Source organism: Equus asinus, chromosome 8 (genome assembly GCF_041296235.1).
Source record: "Equus asinus isolate D_3611 breed Donkey chromosome 8, EquAss-T2T_v2, whole genome shotgun sequence".
NCBI classification, from domain to species: Eukaryota; Metazoa; Chordata; class Mammalia; order Perissodactyla; family Equidae; genus Equus; species Equus asinus.
Genome location: NC_091797.1, coordinates 59,276,048 through 59,295,521, shown reverse-complemented (window position 1 = coordinate 59,295,521; position 19,474 = coordinate 59,276,048). Strand labels below are relative to the sequence as shown.

The following is a 19,474-nucleotide window of genomic DNA, read 5'->3' as shown; positions in this document are numbered from 1 at the left end:
GGTAGGCCAATCGAGAGCTGAGTCACCAGAGAAAGCCTGGCAAGGCGACAGGGACAAATGGAGGAGCTGGGAGCCTGAGAGCTTAACTGAGCTTCTTCTCCAGTCTAGGTGAAGCTCAAACAAGGATTGCGAGCTTAGATGTGGCCCAACAGCAGCTCCAGCTCTCCCATCTGCACACCATAGTAAGCAGCTGGTACCTCTGCTCTGGCAGTTATTTTACTGAATGATATATAATGTGTACTTGTCACTCTCCCCCTAAAGACTATCACAAACTGAGAGTTTCTTAAGAACAGGGAGCTTTTTCCTACTTGAAAATTGCATTTATTGTATATTTTTCTTTCTAGAAGAGGTATGCATATTTCTTGTCTTCTGGGCTCCTTGGCTTCCCTCCTGCCTTATGTTTCTTAAGTGCAAGTCTGCATCTCTTACCCAGAGAATGATTCACTGGTTGGCCTGGAGACCACACTTCATCTGCTTCAGGAAAGCATCAGTGAAAGTATTTAGAATTTTAAATCTAAATGAAAAACCAGAGGGACTTATAAAGGTGTGATTGGCTACTGGAAATCTGAGCTGATACCGTGTCCTCCCAATGGTGGTTCCAGGATGGAAGAGTAAGAAAAGAGTCTTTGGGAACCAAGTCATAAGGCAAATAAATGCCCAGTGGGAAAACCACTCAGGGCATGGAACATGAGGTGGGCAGGCAGCCAGCAGTTTGGAATGGATGACTTTGACTAGCTACTCCATCTCTTCTTTCCTAGGTTGCTCCATGTGTCACACTGTCACTTACTGTTACTTCCCTCACCCTTGATGAATCCCTCCATTGCAAACTCCTGCAATCACTACCTCTGAGAAGTTCCATTGCTCACTCTTTTACACATTTTTTCATATTTGCTGAGAGTACTTGTAGAGATACACTTGTAGACAGAGCAATAACTATGATCTGCTTAGATCTTAAGTGAACTAAGGTTTACAGCATGTTATCAACCCCAGCTATGCATCTCTAGACACTGCTCACAACAAATTGTCACCATTGCTCCACTGTATTCTTCTCCCCAAGATTCGGCTCAAACTTTTTCTGAGAACCCTTCTCCATTCTCAAGCAAATTTGGCCATGATCTTCTCCATGTGTGTACGTGGCACTTTGTGCACTTTCTTAAAATAGCGCTATCACATCACACTGATGTTTTTAAGCATCCATACACTTCATTGGATTATGAGCTTTCTCAAGTCAGGACATATACTATATAGCCTGTAATAGACATGTAATCGATATTTGTTGAATAAATGAATAATAAAAGAATAGAATTAATGAACTTAATTCTATGGAATTCAATGAATTTAAATTTGAAAATAGAAATACAGGATATAGTTACTCACCAAACTGAAAATCTGTGTTTCTCCAGTTCCTCCAAGTAAGATACATCCTCTGAATAATCTTCAGTTTCTCTAGTTCTCCAAGCACTTGATTTTTCCTTCATAGAATGGTCAGTCTGGCTTTCTCTCTTATCAGTGGAATTAAATAAATGAAAAAGATGACATATTTTAGCAGATAGAAAGTTTACCTGGTTTCAGTGACATTTTCTTAAGAATGACATATAACCATTGATCATACAGAAGCGTAGTTACCTATGGTTGTTGCATTAAATTATTGCTTTACCTTCCAGATTCTCTCAGTAAGTTCTCATGATTATAAAGACAGAGACTGTGACATGTCCACTTTTGTATTACTTCACATGGAACAGCTGCTGTCAATGTTGTTAGAATAAAAAATAATAATAACCGTGGTCATGGTATTTGTATTGTCAGGACTATTGATTGCAAGTAAAGGAAATACAGCTTGAACTAGCTTTCAGCAAAAAGGAATCTGAAGGAAGGTTTGAACAACAGCCTATAAAGAAGGCAGAAAAGCAGCCAGATTTGGGAAATATGGGAACCAAGGATCCAAAGGGCACCACGACTTTTTCTCCACCTCTGCTCTCTGCTTCAGCAGCCTACTTCGTTCTAGCATTGTCACCAATAGCTCCTGAGTTCCAGAGTGCGTGACTCTCAAGAACATAAATTTAAACTCAGGACCATACAATATCTGTGGAGTTAATTTATTAGAACTTGAGAGAATTGTGTGACCCATGATGATGGGCCCAGCAAAGAGACTGTCCCATTGGAGAAACTGAGCTTTGTAGCTCAACGAAGGATTTTTAGGAGCCCTGCTATGGTGAGGAGTGTGAAGACAGAGCAGCTCACCTGGCCAGACTCCTCCTCCCTCCTTCACCAAAACCAGTTCAACTTTTACCTATTTACATGTTGGGGTCTCCAGTAAGATTTTATTACAAAGTACTGCTGACAAAAAGTCATTTGAAAACCACCAGTCTACAGAAGAAGAAAATTAGGCACGACTTGCATTCATAAGACAGCTGTGTTAAACCTTCTTTTTCCTTTTTGTTAGACTCTTCTCAAATGTTTTTAATTATCATTTGTAGGAGGTTGATTATCTGAAATTCCTTGACATCAGCTCATATAAGTTTTAGCACAACTCTGTAGTTGAAATATTTTGCAATTGCAAAATGTTGCTTTGGATTCACAGGTTGCAGTAAACAAGACAATTTTACAGTGAGACTTGTGTGAAGAGGATATGTCATCAAATCTCTAGTGAACTCGACAAGGCTCACTTCTTTGATTATGAAATTGATTGATTGATTTGATTATCGTAAGAAGAAAATCCAGCTATGACAGCCGTCAATTTAATGTACTGTCCTCTGTCTTTCTCAGACTCTATAGCTCCTGTACCAATAATGGTATTTTTAATCAGATTATTTAGTGTTGGTAATTTTAATTGCTCCATTTCTGAGTAAATTAAAGAGTGCCAAAATTCTTTTAAATAATAGGAGAGTTGTGAATTGTCCGAACTCAATATATTTGATTTGCATACCTTATTAGACTGCTTAAAATATGCTTTTGTAGCAATTTAAATTTCAAATTTAATGGTGTTTCTTTAGGAATTGCTTAAATATTTTACCCAGTCTGACTTGATAGAAAGCTGAAATTACCACCAAAAATCACACCATAGATTTGGTTTACCCACCAAAGCTCCTGATTTGCTAAAGTATAGGTGTTTCATAAGAGAGTGCATTAAGTTGCTTTCCTTTTGGTTAATCTGTGAATATCTATCTTGATTGTTCAACTAAATTCACTGTGGAAATGGGATCTAGTATATTTCTCTGTATCTTTCACAGCACCTAACGTGGTAATAACCGCATGATACTTAAGAAATAGCTACTAGAGATCATTTCATTAAGTACTCATACTGCAGTTACAACAATGGACTTCATCTCCAGTTGCTAAGTCACAAAGAAAAACATCTGTGAATTCTAAAAGTAGCAAAAATATTTTGAACCTTTTGATTTCCTTTAAAGAATATCTAAGTTAATGTGCTAAAAATTCCTTCAAATGTATGTTTTGGAAGACATAAAACATGGACACTAGATCATCTCCAGAGAAATGAGCCCAAAGAGAAACAAAAACACAGAGAAATGAGTTTTAAATCGAAAAAGGAAGTAAATATGTGCAGGAAAATACCCAAGTGACTACGAGGGTGTGTAAGCCTGTTCACACGGAGGAATCAAAACAATCTGCCCACCAGAAATTCATGTCTTAAATCTATACCTCAGAAATCCTGCTTGAACTAGGGTGACATCAACATTTAAAAGGCAGAAAATAGATGCTCTGACCCATCACAATTGTAAGTCCTGTCTATACCCTGAAGCCAAAGAACACCATCATAATAAAAAAATTCTTCCAATAGCCATGTGTTTAGAAAGATAAATATCTATACTTTAAAAGAGAAATTGGTGGTGAAAATTTGTTCTGGAGCATCACATTTTATACATTATATATAAGGTTACTCATACTCTGATCCATTGCAGAAATCAACAGCAAATGTTTAAACATAAATTGCTAAAATCCAGAATATGATTTTCAAATTCACTGACTAAACATTTGGTTTGTGAGGATTGCCATTCAAATACAACATCAGTTAGGAAACAATGAATGAGCACCCTTCAAACACAAGAGCAAATAAGAGCCTAGAAAAGTGTTTTGAAGAATTTGAAAAACTGAAGTGTGTAGTGTTATAGTGAAAAGGGTCAACAGTGATGGTCGGAAGACACACATTCAAGTCTTCTCATGTCTTTGGAAACTTAGACGATTTAAAGGTAATGAATTTAAGCTTTTTTTTAAATCTGAAGAATGGAGATAATATTTATCCTACACGGACCACAGGATTCTTATAAAGACAAACTGAGATAATATCTATAAAATTCTTCTGGGGTTGGGCAGGATAGCACTTAGAACGCTTTGGAATATTAATGATATAAGTAGCATCTGACACGATGCACTATATAGCACAGATGAGCAATGGAACATTTAACATCCTTTCTCTTGCATTTATTATACCATTTCTATGAAGCTGCTAAGTAAAAAATATTATGTCTTAATATATAATAATTCTCAAAGTTGTCCAGCTCATGACATGATAAGCACATTTAATTGTGTTATATGGTAGGAAGCAAAGCCCAGGATCCCTATCTTGTTGTTCTGAGGTTTTTGCTCCTTACCCATAATTCCTTTCACAGACCAATCGGGGAATAGAGCATGGTGACCATGATGGGACTGATGAGAAGGTCAGTCTCTTTGTGGGGAAAGAGAGCTTGCAGTGCACAGGCCGGTGGCACCAGTGCAGTGGAAAAGCATTACAGTGCCAGCACAATTAAGCACCACTTAACAGCAGCATGTTTCTCCCCAAACTCCTTAGAGGGTCTTTGTGCGGGGCTCTGGGGAGCTCCGCTCATCTGCCCATCTGGCCAGATGAAGAGCAAAGGGATTGTTTCATCAAAAGAGAGAGCCTTAGAAAAAGGAAATAGTGAATAAAAGGCTGAATCCTGAGGATTACAAACGCTTTTGAACTGCCCTGGGAAGATCAGAAGTGAGCAGCCGTGGACGCTTTAATGCCTGCCCACGTGATGTGCACCATCTTTTAAGAAGGCGGTGGAGGAAGGTTTGGGGTGGAGGTACTCTGCTAAGAGGCTTGTGTTAATAAGATCACAAAATTGCAAGTCATAGATAACAACAACAAACACCAGGTGCATCTGAAGTATCAAAGCAAACAAATATGACATCATGTTCAATTCCATCGGCACTGTTATTATCATCCAAGAAAGAAATCATAGCTCCACATTAAATCCAGCCTAAATCCCGAGACCATCCAGCGAGAATATGATTTCCTCTTTCTTTAATTCATGTCTAATTCGTGTACCAGAGAAGTTTTCAGGACAGGCTTTCCATTAGCAGTGCCCAGGGAGAGAGAGGGTGTTGTCAGCTGGGCAGCTCAGGATTTACCTGGAAGGACCCCTCAAGGAACTCACCCCCTTGGGCTTTTGTTTCTGCCCTCTGGAGAACAGCTAGTATTTCTGGCCACTTGAGACCACAAATTCCGATTGCTCTCTGGCCAGAAAAACTGATGCTTCTGTTGTGAAGTACATCAACTTCATTTTCCCACAGCCACCCTACGAATTGCCTAGGTTAGAGTCTTTAATATCAATTGAGGATCCAAATTAATTCCTAATAATCATGAGAAGATGAGAAAAAAAAAGGAAAATGCTTAAATTGGAGTAGAGAGTGTCAGATTTATATTTAGTAGGTGGTATGACCACCTTTGTCCACAGCATTTAGTGGCTTATAATTTGGCTGTGCTTCTGGCTCTGTCTGCCCAGAGCACTGATGTTAGTGAGACATATTCTTAGGAGGCAGAAGCTGCTTCCTGAAGCAATTCAGAGTTAAGACACCTTCCCAAAGCGCCTGACCCCCAGGAAAGAGCTTACTCTCCTAAGCAATTGACTTACAATTTTTGGAATATAATATTAAAAATATAATGAAAAAGAGGGCTCCTTAATTGAACATGTAAACTCAGAAAACATGGGGAAGCATTTGAGGTTTTCTGTGTGATCGTATTCTTTCTCACCTTTTCTGCCTTAGTTTTTCGTCTAATCCCAAAGTTTAAGGTTAACAAATGGCATGAGAATTTACAAAAATGTTTAAAAGGCTAATATTAGATCCACAATATCCTAGAAGTTTCATAGACATATCCTTTCTTTAGTGCCCCAAAGAGAACACATAAAAGTACCAATAAATAATATGTATAAAAAGATGTGAGCTTTTTCCTTCCTAGCAAACTGTCCTTTGTTTTCATATCCTAGCCCTTAAATTAAGGTTATAGGACCCAAGAAGTAGGAAACATACACCTGGCTGAAAGGAGAAAGGAATATACAACATCTTTGAAATATTATTTCATGATGGATACAAATATGGAGTCTAGAAACAGTCTAGGTTCAAAACCCAGCTATATACTTATTAGCGATGTTATTTTGGCGAACTTACTCCACCTCCATGCCTTATTCTTCTCACCTGTAAAATAGGAAAAATGATATTAGTAACAGTACCTATCTCATTAGTTTGTTGTGAGAATAAGATGAGACATTGGTTGTAGAGAACTGAGAACACTTCCTGGCGCCTAGTAATCTCCTACCACTCAGTAACACCATCTTTCATCGTTACAAATTTCATTAGACTTTTGATTCCTAAGCTTTCTTTAATACTGACTGTGATGTACGAACAACCACAACTGTAAATGCTGTAAGTGGTCAACTGGACATTAAAAATCCAGTCATTTATTTGGTTTGATGGTGATCTGGTCTTTAGAGATGAAAACAAGACTTACTTTAAAGTCAGTCTTGAGAGAATTACGTGCAAGTTGGCTCTAAAGACTCATCTTTATTTAGTCAGGATAGGGGAGAATTCAGATCACTTGTATGGGGAAGGGAAGGGTTCAAGGGGAATCCTGTTACTTCAACTTTCTAGCCAGGCTAAATTTTCCGAATACTAAAACTTAGTCATTTGATCTACATAGATATAGATTTTGGAAATGGTTAAGTATCTAAAAACTGGATCCAGTAAGACGAGTAAAAATAATTTAACCAATGTTTGGAAAGCCAGGCTAGGTAATTTATATAAATTTATCAAGACAGTTTCTGGACAGGCTTCATGGCAGCCATGATCACGCCAAATAAAACACAGTACAATCAGCACATTTTCTAATCACCTTGCCTGAGCTGGAAAGAACCATATAGACTGATTAATTTAACTAAAGTCTCTAACAGCTTAAAGAAGTCTGATTTTGATGTAATAAAACTTTATTTGCAGTACTGATTTCACAAACGTCCGCTGCTTTAGCATGTGCCATACTTCAAAACCTGCTGTGAAGACCAAATTACTTTTTCCCTGAAAATATACTTTAAGAAATCATAGTTAATAATCAGGGGCTGCTGTTTTCATGGGTTTTCCAAAGCCCACTCCTAGAGCCTTCCTCTTACCTTATCGTGTAATTCCTGATCTTCTTTTGAGAGACTGAGATCACAGTCCGTAGGGCAGGGACCAATTTTATTAGAAATGTTTCCTAGGGTTAAAAACAAAAGGTGGAAAAAAAAATATATTACAGATGTTCACTTCAGAGGATATGTAAGCTTACACTGCTGAAATCTAAGAGCTTATATAAGGCCTGACAAATGGTAAAAGAATGAATGCTAAGAAGGAGATGCTAAGCTATTCTATGCTCCCAGTTTTAATTCAGTCAAGGCATGAACTTCAAGTAGAACTCTACCATTGCCCACACCAAAGGGATGCAATTTACAAGCAGCAGCTGTGTCTGATCTGCTTTCCTACCCTCATCCGGGTAGGATTCTCTATCATCAGCTATGTTTCTGGGATCAAGTTTTCAAAGAAACTTCTCTGTACCTCATACCAATGTTCCGATATAAAACCTTGGAAGTAAGGAGCTCTGTTCTCTGCCTACCCAGCACTTCCCACCTGAGCTACATTTTTCATATTTTGCATGATGTGTTTTATAACAGGTTTTCTCAACCTCAGCACTATTGACATTTTGGGTTGGACAATTCTTTGTTGTTGGGGCTGTCCTGTGTTTTGTAGGATGTTTAGCAGTGTTCCTGGCCTCTACCACTACATTTCAACAGCACTCTCCACCTCCCTGTCTGTCCCCCGATTGTGACAACCAAAAACATCTCCAGACATTACCAAATGTTCCTTGGGGGGCAAAAATTCCCAATTGTGAACTAGTGCTCTAGATAGAATCCCCTTGCAGACAGTGAATCCTGTTCATCTGTGTTTCTCCTATAGTGTCTAGCACAGTGCCTGAAAAAGATATCTTCTCAATAAATGCTTCTTAAATTAAAAGTAAATAAACAAACAAACAGAGATATCACCTAAGCAAGTATTACTTCAATTTTATGCCTCTCAAGTGATTGGTTTGACCTCTCATATCAATGAACCCATTTGCCAAGGACTCTCCCCAGCATCTTATGACAAATATCCTGGCCCGGAAGCTTTTAGAACTTGGAGTACCTCAGTAGAGCCACAGCTTTGACAAAGAGATTGACTCAACATCTTTTTTAAAAAGTATACATGTATCATATACATGAGCAACCAAAGCCTTGCTGCCATCCTCTTCTCTCCCTCCAGAGATTGAATGCTACCATCGTCTCCCTTTGGAATTGCCCTTGTGGACATTTTTTAATGAGATTTCCATAATGTAAAATTTTGAGGACATTTTCTCCATGTCTGCATGCTTTGAAAAACTTTTTCTCCCTAAGATGACCCAGCCAGTCTCTCCTCCCCAGCCCAGGTCTATGTGGCTCATGCATTTTGACCAGTGATGGTTTCATGTATTTTCTGACCTTGCCCCCAGTGCACTGTGCCAAACTGAAGGCAGACACCAAAAAAATGTCCTTCTATGGGCAGAGTCAAATGGGTCAGGTGTCCTTGGGTGAGAAGACTGACACTTCAGTCTATTGAGATGAGGGTCATGTAAACCCTTGAAAGTGCTTCCTTACTTTGAGTCTAAAAAAGAATTCATTGATAGTGAGGTTGATACGGTTAAAATCAAGATAAGAAAAGGAGGAGAAAGAAAGGCAGTGGAAAAAGACATTTTTATTTAGATTTTAAATATATTATTCTTTTTAAAGCCTTATAATTTAAATTCCCAGTGTATAGTTTGCTAGCTAGAATAACAAATGTGAAATAATAATAGAGTGCATTTTTTGTTTTCTAAGAACTCCATGTGTATCATGTTGTTTACTTCACATACACACACACAAACACAAAACAAACTGTTAAAGGAGCTATTATTACCCCATTTGACAGATTTGGAAATTGAGACTTGCATAGATCAAAGAACTTCTCCCAAATCGGACAGCTAATCAGTAAAAAATCTGAAATTTAGACCCAGTTCTATTTGACCACCAAGTCCAATCATTTAATCCTTCTGTTTTCCCTTACTTGAGAAACAACACCCCATTTTTTACTGATGCACATTTTTAAACATTGAACAATGTATTCACTTTTTCTTGCTGCTGGAGCAAATTTCCACAAACTTAGTGATTTAAAGCAAAATCTATGCATTATCTCATAAATTGTCCAGATCAGAAATCCGGGCATGGCGTTCTCTTCTTTAAGTCTCACAAGGTCAAAATCAATGGATCAGCCAGGCTGCCATTCTCATCTGGGTCTTGGGATCCTCTTTCAGGCTTGCTGGCAGAATTCATCTCCTTCTCACACTTTTCTTCTAATTCCCTCTACCTTCAAGCCAGCGACAGCAGATTGCCTCATTCTCATGCTTTGAATCTCTCTGTCTTTTCCTTCTTCCTTCTCCTCTGCTACCAGCCTGAGAAAGTTCACTGCTTTTAAAGGCTCGTGTGATTAGATTAGGTTCATCCAGATAGTCTCCCTTCTCATGTGTGCAGGTTCTGGAGATTAGCACTTGGACATTTTTGGGAGATCATCTTAGAAATTCTGCCTACCAGGAATAATTTCTGATTTAATGGAATTTATATATTCACATGTCAAAATGTAAACAAACAAACAGATATCATATAAGCAAGTATTACTTCAGCTTTATGCCTCTCAAGTCATTGGCTTGACCTCTCACTTCAATGAACCCATATGCTAAGGACCATCCCAGCATCTTATGACAAATATCCTGATCATGTTGTGCATGTTCAGGTGATAAAGTCCCATGAAAAAGACTCCTGAAAGTCTTTGACGTTTTCTTTGTTCTCGTGTAAAATGTTCTTTGACCTAGAATTTACCTTCCTGTTTAAAAACTGTATTTATATATAGTAATTAAACAATCATTAGTATATATTTTATATAATTATATACATGTACATGCAATAATTATTATACATTATGTAAATGTGCACATAATACAATTTTTTATCAAACTGTGATCATACCATATAGGCAATTCACATATTTTTTTATGCATATCATGCTTCTTACTTGTTAGTAAATAGTCCTGAAAGTGTGATTTTTAGTCACTACATAGTAGTTATCATATGATCTTATTTAACTAGCCCCATTGGTTGGATATCACGATGAACAAATTTTACAAAAACTTGCTTATTTTCACAAAATGAGTATCTAAAAATCAGAAATACGAAGTCAAACACTTAAGACTCACAAAAAGGACTATCAAAATCCAAACTGCCACCAGCAACGTATGAAAGCGTGCATCACCCACGTGCTTGCCAAAACTGACCCGCAGCCGATTTTTCTGATTTGCCCACTTGGTAGACAAAATAACGACATTTCGTTGTTCTTTGAATTTGCAATCCTATAACTCTAATGAACTTGAATGTTTTTGTTTGCTGAGGATTTATGCTTTTTATGTTGTAAATTGTCTGCCATGTCATTTCCCCAAGTTTTTTCAGTTGGAATAGTTAACATTTTCTTTGGGATTTTTATCTTTCCATGTTAAAGATAGTAACACATTGCCTGACACAATGGTTCAAAATATTTTTCTCAGTTTGCAGTGTGCCTTTCAATTTCTTTGAGAGGTGTACGTGTGTGTGTAAGATGTAGTTTTCAAACTTACATAGTCATCTGTATCAATGTTTTTCTTTATTGTGTCTCCTTTTGCTTATAAGTTTATAAAGAGTCTTTCTATTCTATATTGCCAAATCAACTGTATGTAAATAAATGAAAAATAAACAAATAACTCCTGGGGGTCTTGCATGATTTTTCCTTTATACTTCTCCACTCCTATTCAGGTGAGCAACCGTGACACATTGGGAGTCCTCCTAACACACCAGGCTCAGACATGCAAAACAGAACTGAGCTTCATTCCTGTCAAAAGACTCCTTCCCCATACGTCCTACTTCTCTTTACTACTTTGTTAATTACTAGGTCACTCAGATTCAAAAACTCTCTGTCTCCCATGAATTTGCCTTCTCTGTGGTCATCCACAGCTAATGCCACCTTCTCTTCTACCTCATTAAGAAGACTTTATAGCCATTCTTTCTTCCCTTCCGCCGTAACTTCATCACTTCCCTCTTCCACATGTACAGGCAGATAGGTAGATAGATAGATGATAGATAAATCAGGACTTTTAACGGAAATAGAATCATGCCATACACTTTACACAACTTGCTTTTTTCCGTATAATAAGAAATCATGTTCATCTCTACAAGTCACAAAATTTACATTTAACCATCTTTTTCTTAACAAGGCTTTTTTCCCCCCTTGATCTTCCTTTATATCTTACATTCATCTTCCCCTAACTTCTTTCCATTTCCTCTGCCACACATAACCCGCTTTATTTTCTCATTCCATCAGGTATACACATGCACACATACGAACATATGGACATATACATGGATAGAGATATTTTTCATTGTTGCACAAAAAGGAGATTATGCATTGTACATGCCTTCCTACAACTGTTCTCACTCAATAATATCTGATGGAATTCTCTTCAAGTCGATAATTATAGCTCTAATTTATTATTTTCAGTGGCTGTATATTATATTATGCTGCAATTGCAGCCCTTACTGATGAATATTCACTTTTTGTTCCTACCAAAAGGAATGATACAATAAAATCTTTTTACATGTATCCATCCATGCTGGTGCTTTCATTCCTGTGGATGGATCTTCCAAAGTGAAAGTGCTGGGTCAAAGAGTTTGCATATTTCTGTGTTAATAGATGCCATAAGTTTGCAAAAAATTAAAGCTAAAAAACTGAAAAAAACATTTCCACAAGCAATATAAAGGAAATCTATCTTCTTAAATCCTTGCAACCAATAGATAACTTTTGAATTATTAATTTATAATATTATTAGATTATGATCAGAGAGTGGCCTCCATTATTGTATTTTGTATATATTCCCTCACATATATAAAAACCTTATTAGGTTTTAAATTCAGTTGCTGTTATTTGGTGCATATAGCTTGTGTCATATTATATCTTTTTCATAAATTATGACTTCTATCTTTATAAGATGTCCTTCTTTTATGGTTGAGATCTTTTAAAACTTAAATGCCAACTTGCCTGATGTTGCCACTGCCTCCCAGGAGCTTTATTCTTGTTTTCATTTTCTGGTATTATTTAGTGCATCCATAGGTTTCAACTTTTCTTTATCACTTACGTGTTTAAGTACTATGTAGCTGGGTTTTTCTTTTTAACTTGTGTGACAGTGACTTTTACTGGAGGAATTATCATATTATTATAAAAACGGTATGTTTTATTTCTTTTGTATTTATTTTACTTCTTTACTTCATCCTTTCCTTTTCTTTGTGTTGCCGATTAGCTTGGGTTTATATTCATTTTTCTCTTCATTTTTTTTCTTTAATGTGTGTGTTCTGCTGTGCTTTTTCATTCAAGTATGATTACTTTCCTTCTCTTTTTCAGCACTCATAGCCATAGACACAGGGAATGAAGTTAGACATGTACTCCCAGCTGCCTGGTTCTATAAAGAAGTTATGAGAGACCAGCACAAAGTGAGAGACCCCCGGCAAAGAGAAGGATATGGAAAGGGTATGTCTAAAGAAAGCATAAAACAGTCCCATGAAAGAAGAGGGTAAGCTTTTAAAAACTCAATAACTCATGATTATGACAACACATGACAAATAAGCCCTCCTCTGCCTTTTACCCCCACCTTGCTGCTGATCAGATCCTGAAGGGATAAAAAGCCACGATTCACAAGACGGAGAACAAGTGATAGAAGTATAAGACTCAGAAATAGAGAAGAATGTAACCAAGCTATGCACTCCCTTCTGAATTTTTAGAGCCAGCCTGAAGGAAACTGCAGTCAGAGTACAGCTTCTAAAAGATGTTGAAAACATTTTTTAAATCATTATTAGCCCACACTAGACATATGAACCAATGATTTAAGACTAGAGGCAAGGGTGCTAATAAAATCAAATGAAGGCTGAGGGTTCACCACAAACTCTCTTCATACAAGTACTCACCTCCTCACTCCAACCCTGCATGATATGTTTATGGTAAAAGGCAAGGACCACCTTATTCCTCGCAGATTCTACAACTTTGGATCAAATGAAGATGTTAGTGGGAACTTTGCTACCACTCATCCCACATTTCCTCTAGCTAAATCTAGAATATCTGAATCAAATATTGCTATTTTTAAATAAAAATGTTGTTATAATTTATATACAATAAAATGCACACATTTTAATTGGACAGTTCAATGAATTTGACAAATGTGTGCATCCACGTAACTTCCACCACAAGTAAAATAGAAAATATTTTGCATCACTCCCCAAAATTCTCCCATACCCTTTGCTCTCAATCCCCTATCCCTACCATACACACACACACACACACACACACACACACACACACACACTCCCAGCAACCACTCATCTGATTTTTAACACTATAGATTAGAATTTTGTTAAAAAATTTCACATATATGGAATAATAAAGTATTTACTCTTTTGTTTCTGGTTCTATTCAGATCAGTATTTTTGTTTTTGTTTCTATTCAGATCAGTATTTTGAGATTCATCCATTTTATGGGAAATTCATTGCTTTTTATTGCTGACTAATATTCCTTTTTATGAATGCACTGCAAGTTACTTATTATTCAACTATTGACAAGTATTTGAATGTTTCAAACTTTTGACTGCTGTGAGTATAGCTGCTATGAATATTTATATCCAAGGTTTTTCGTAGATGTATATTTTCATTTCTCTTTGGTAAATACATAGGAGTGGAATGCCAGGTTATATGATTAGTGTTTGTTTAACAAAAAAATTCTGCTTTTACACAGTGATTGTGCCATTTTATACTCCTACAATGTACGAAAGTTTCCTCCAAATCATCGTCAACATTTGATGTTGTTTGCCTTTGTTTTAGCATATAGTGAGTGTGAAGTAGTAATGCATTATGGTCTTAATTTGCATTTTCTGATAACTAAAGATTGTTAGACATTATTCATAAACTAACTGAACATTTCATATCTTCTCTTGTAAAACTTCTGTTCAAATATTGTAACTTTTAGAAATGAGTTGTTTTTCTTCTTAGTAGTGAATTGCAAGAGTTCTTTACACAGTCTGGATACGAGTCGTTTGTCAGATACATGTACTGCAAATGGTTTCTCTCAATTTATAAGTTGCCTTTTATTTTTCCTAATGAAAACACGAAGAGAAAAATGCTTATTTATGTTGAAATCCAATATATTATTTGTTTTTCTTTTATAGTAACTGATTTTTGTGTTGTGTCTAAGAAATCTCTGCCAAGGTTTTGAAGTTTTGTTGTACTAGCTAGGACCTCTAATATATAAAGTAATGAGATTAGACATCCTTGCCTTTCTTTCTGATCTAGAAAAGGAAACATTTAGCCATTCTCCATTAAGTATGATGTTAGCTGCAGGTGTTTTGTACTTCTATCAAGTTGAGGAAGTTCCTTTCTACTCCTAATATGCTAAGAGATTTTATTCATGAATCAGTGTTGAATTTTGTCCAATGATTTTTCCACATCTATTTAGAAGATTGTATGTTTTCTATCCTTTATTTCCGTTAACGCGGTGCATTTGTCTTGATTAGTTTTCAAATGTTGAACCAATTTGCATTCTTGGGATAAACTCCACTTTGTCATTATATATGAAGGGTTCAATTTACCAATATTTTGTTGGGGATATTAGTCTCTAATTTTCTTTTCTTTAATGTATATGTCAGAGTTATATTTCACTGTTATGCTAATTTCGTAAAATGACCTCATAATCAGTCACTTACCTCCTCTATATACCAGGAGAATTTGATTTGGAAACAGTTAAATATTTGACAGAACTCCAGTAAAACCATCTGGGTCTTGAGTTTTCTTTGTGGCAAAGTGTTTATTAAAAATTCAAAGTATTTGATACATACAGCTATTCAGATTTTCTATCTCTTCTTGATTTGGTTTTGGTAAGTTTTTAAAAGTAACTTATCTATGTCATCTTGGTTAAAAAATTTATTGGCAAAATGATGTTTATAATATTTTCTTACTATGTTTTTAATGTCTGTAGAATTTGTAGTGATAGCTCCTCTTTGATTTCTGATGTTGGAAATTTGTGTTTTCTCTCTTTTTTTCCCTCATGATTGGGCTTTCTAGGAGTTTATGAATTTCATTAATCCTTTCTATAAATCTGCATAAGCTAAGTTAATTTTCTCTATTGTTTTGATGTTTTCCTTTTAAATATCTAGTCTTATCAGGATTATTTGTTTTCTTCACATGACTTGGGGTTTAATTTGCTTTTATTTTTCTCTTTCTTAGGGTAGAAACATAGGTAATTGATTTTATTTTATTTTTTAAAGATGTTACTTTTTGTGTGTGTGAGGAAGATTGGCCCAGAGCTAACATCTTTTTGCTTGAGGAAGATTGTCCCTGAGCTAGCATCTGTGCCCATCTTCCTCTATTTTGTATGTAGGATACCTCCGCAGCGTGGCTTGATGATCAGTGTGTAAGTCAGTACCTGGGATCCAAACCCACAAACCCCACGCTGCTGAAGCAGAGCACGTGAAATTAACCACTATGATATCAGGCAATATTTTGTTTTTCTTATAATCGAATTCAAAATATTTTCTAGTTCTCTTGTGATTTTCTCTTTGATCTGTGGGTTTTGTAGGAGTGTGCTATTTAATTTCCAAAATTGGGTGTTGTCTGATATTTTATTGTATTGATTTATAATTTAATTGTTTGGTCAGCAAAATATATGCTTTAATATTTACATCTTTTGAAATGTACTAAGATCTGGTTTATAGCCTGGCATATGATCTATCTTGCAATAATTCTTTGTACCCTGGAAAATGATGTGTATGTGGCTGTTTTTAGGTGTTTTGTAAATATCAATTAGGCAAGCTGGTTGGTAATGTCATTCAGATCTTTTATATTCTTTTTGATTTCCTTTTTGTCTTTTGTCTTTTTGTTTTTTATTCTATCAATTCATGAAAAAGGGCACGAAAATTTCAAACTATGGTTTAAGATTTACCTAATTTTCCTCCTTTTTTATGAGTTTGTGCTTCATGAATTTTCCGATTAATCTATGGGTGCATATTTAGGATTGTTATGTCTTCCTAATAAACTGCCCCTTATATCTTTGTCTCAAAGCCTACCATCAGATTTCTAATTTTAAATATTAATGTAGTCGCACCAGCTTTCTTATCTGTGGTGTTTCTATGGTGTATATTTTTTCTGTTCTTTCATTTTCAACTTATTTCTGTCTTTAATTTATGGTGCGTTTCTCGTAAACGGCACATAGTTGAGTCGTGCTTTTTAATCTAGATTGACAATCCTGATTTTTAATTTAATTATTTGGCATTGAACATTTCATGTAATTATCTATATGATTGAGTTTGTCTACCATCTTGTTATTCATTTTTGCTTTCTCTCTTTTGCTTTTTCATTCTTCTGTTAAGCCTTTTCTGCCTTCTTTTAGGTTACTCACATATGTTTTTAGTATTCCATCTTATCTCCTTTATTTTTTCTATTGTTTCTTATATTTTTCTATTATTCCACATCTTTGAGGTTGTTTTACTGTTTGCTTTAGGACTGATATCATGCATCCTACAATTATCCATGCCTATTTAGAGTCAATATTACAGAAGTTCACACTTCACACCTGACAGTTCATATTACCCAGTTCATACTTCTTACTTCACAAATGCTATAACCTTAAAACAGTAAAATTCTAGTTCCCACTCCCTCATCCTTTGAGCTATTGTTATCATATCTTTTATCAGTACATGCTTTATAAGCCCACCTTACATACCATTTTATTTTATTTAAACAGTAAACTATATTTTAAGAAAATTGTTAGAAAAATGAGTCTTTAAAATTTACCTATATATTTACCATTTCGGATACTTCTCCATTCTCCTGTGAAGATCACCTTGTATCATTTTTCTTCAGTCTAAAGAACATTGTCTAGTTTTTTATAATGCCAGTCTGCTAAAGAAATTTATTTATAGCTTTCCTTCATCTGAAAACGTCTTTATATCAACCTCAATTTTTAAAGGCTATTTTTGATAGATACAGAATTCTGGGTTGACATTTTTTCAGCACTATAATTTGTCATTGCATTGACTTCTGCTCTCCATTCTTTCTGATGATAATGTCAGCCAATTTTCATATTATTGTTCCCTGGCATGAAACGTGGGTTTTTCCTTCTATCTGCTTTCAGGATTTTCACTTTAACTTTGGTATCCAGCAGTTTGACTATGATATTCTGAAGTGTGGTTTCCCTTGTATTTACTCTTTTGGGGTTCACTAAGAGTATTCAACATATAAATCAATATGTTCCAGCAAATTTGGGGATTTTCCAGTCACTACTCTTTTAAAATGTATTTTCTTCCATTTTATCACCCTCTTTTCCTTCTAAGATTCCTATTAAATGTATGTAAAACTATGTGATATTTGCTGTGGGTCTTTGAGTCTCTTTTCATTTTTTTTCCTGCTTTTTCTTTTCTGTACTTCAGATTGGTTAATTTATTTTAATTCTTGGATTTTCAGGTCTGTAACTTACGTTTGGTTATATCTTTTACCATTTCCATGTCTCTGCTGAGATGACCTATTTATTTATTAAGACCATATTTTCCTTTAATTATTTGAAATTTCTTTAAATTCATGAGACTATTTATAATGGATGTTTTAACGGCTTTTCCTACTAACTTTAATACCTGAATCATCTTGGGGTTGTTTTTGTTCATTTTTTTCCTTATCTATGATTTACATGCTTCTGTTTCTTTGCATGTCTAATAATTGTAAATTATATAATGGACACTGTAGAAGACTCTGGATTTTGTTGTCTTCCTTGGAAAGGTGTTGATAGTTTTTCCTAGTAAATAGCTCAACTAGTGGATAATCCCATTAAATTTGTGTACTCTTACATTTACATTTCATTAGAGCATATCTGTGAAAAATCAGGGGTTTCCAAGATATTCTAATTTATCAGTACTCAACTTCAAAACACTAACTCCTCCACCAATCTTGTCAGAGCTTTGTTTTAGGCTTCCTTCAAGCAGGCTTAGAGTAAGTCACACTGCAGCATGGTCTTTGTTCTTAATCTGCAGACTTTTGGCATCTCAATTTGCTGTCAAATTGGTAATGAAGTATAATATGCCTCTCCTGGCTTGAACTCCATCTCTATTTCAATTCTAGTATCTCTGTTCTACTCTCAGGTCCATAGTAGCCTCTTAGCAAAGTCTCAGTTAGTCTCACAGAGTTATGCACAGCACAACTCTCAACCAAGGACTCATGGGGGAATCCTTATACTGACTTCGGGTTCCCCTCTGCACATTTCCCTGCTCTCTGTTCCACTCTGCAGAGTCTAGCTGCTTCAGCTGCTCTGAATGCCAAACTCTGTCTCCTCAGCTCAGTGGGACGTTCTCTGCTTAGATTCCACTTCACTACTCTACAGCCAGAATATTGTGCCCAGGTAGAGAACCAGAGTTTGCCTCAAAACTTTCTCTTCTCCCAGGTGTCAGGAAGTCTTGTACTTCCTCACAGCTAATGCCCCCAAACAGCTAAAACATTAAAATGCTTCATATAGTCTCTCCAGTTTAATGGCTGATTATAGCAGAAGAGGTAGTCTGGTACCAGCTACTCTGTCATAGCTAAAATTGGAAGTTACAACGTTGTTTAATTTTTTAATTAAAAGTGAAAATAGATACATAAATTTATCATGGGCTAAATAGCACCCAGGTTTATGTGTTAGTAGTACAAATATAGGTTAATTATTTTGAACGTCCATTTTATCTTATGGAACTACTACTCAATTTAGTTATTGGGTCCTCTTATATTGAGAAAAAGACGAAATGTTTACAAATAACAGTAATCTGCTGATGCCTTTGGAATGTGTCAGCTGGGATCACCCAGAAAAAATAAATGAAACAGTCATATTTTAATAATGCATGAGGTGCACAAGGAAAACACTTGTCAAAACTGTATAATGTTATAGTACCCTATCTCTATATAAATGCATATGTGTATAAAAGTGTGTTTTTCTTGTGTTGTGCTAATCTTTTTTACTTGGCATATTTTTAATGGTTTTTCCAAATGACCTTTGTAAAATTAAT

General features: G+C 35.8%; 1 protein-coding gene across 1 annotated transcript in view; it reads right to left on the bottom strand.

The window, feature by feature from the left end:
* The window catches only part of LOC106845862 (uncharacterized), a 310,124-nt gene that overhangs the window by 145,969 nt on the left and 144,681 nt on the right, over positions 1-19,474 (bottom strand). The window contains exons 12-13 of the mRNA XM_070516801.1: positions 7,422-7,504; positions 1,378-1,502 (exon numbers count right to left, since the gene is read on the bottom strand). Coding sequence (XP_070372902.1) covers positions 1,378-1,502; positions 7,422-7,504 — 208 coding nt within the window. The remainder of the gene's footprint in view (positions 1-1,377; positions 1,503-7,421; positions 7,505-19,474) is intronic.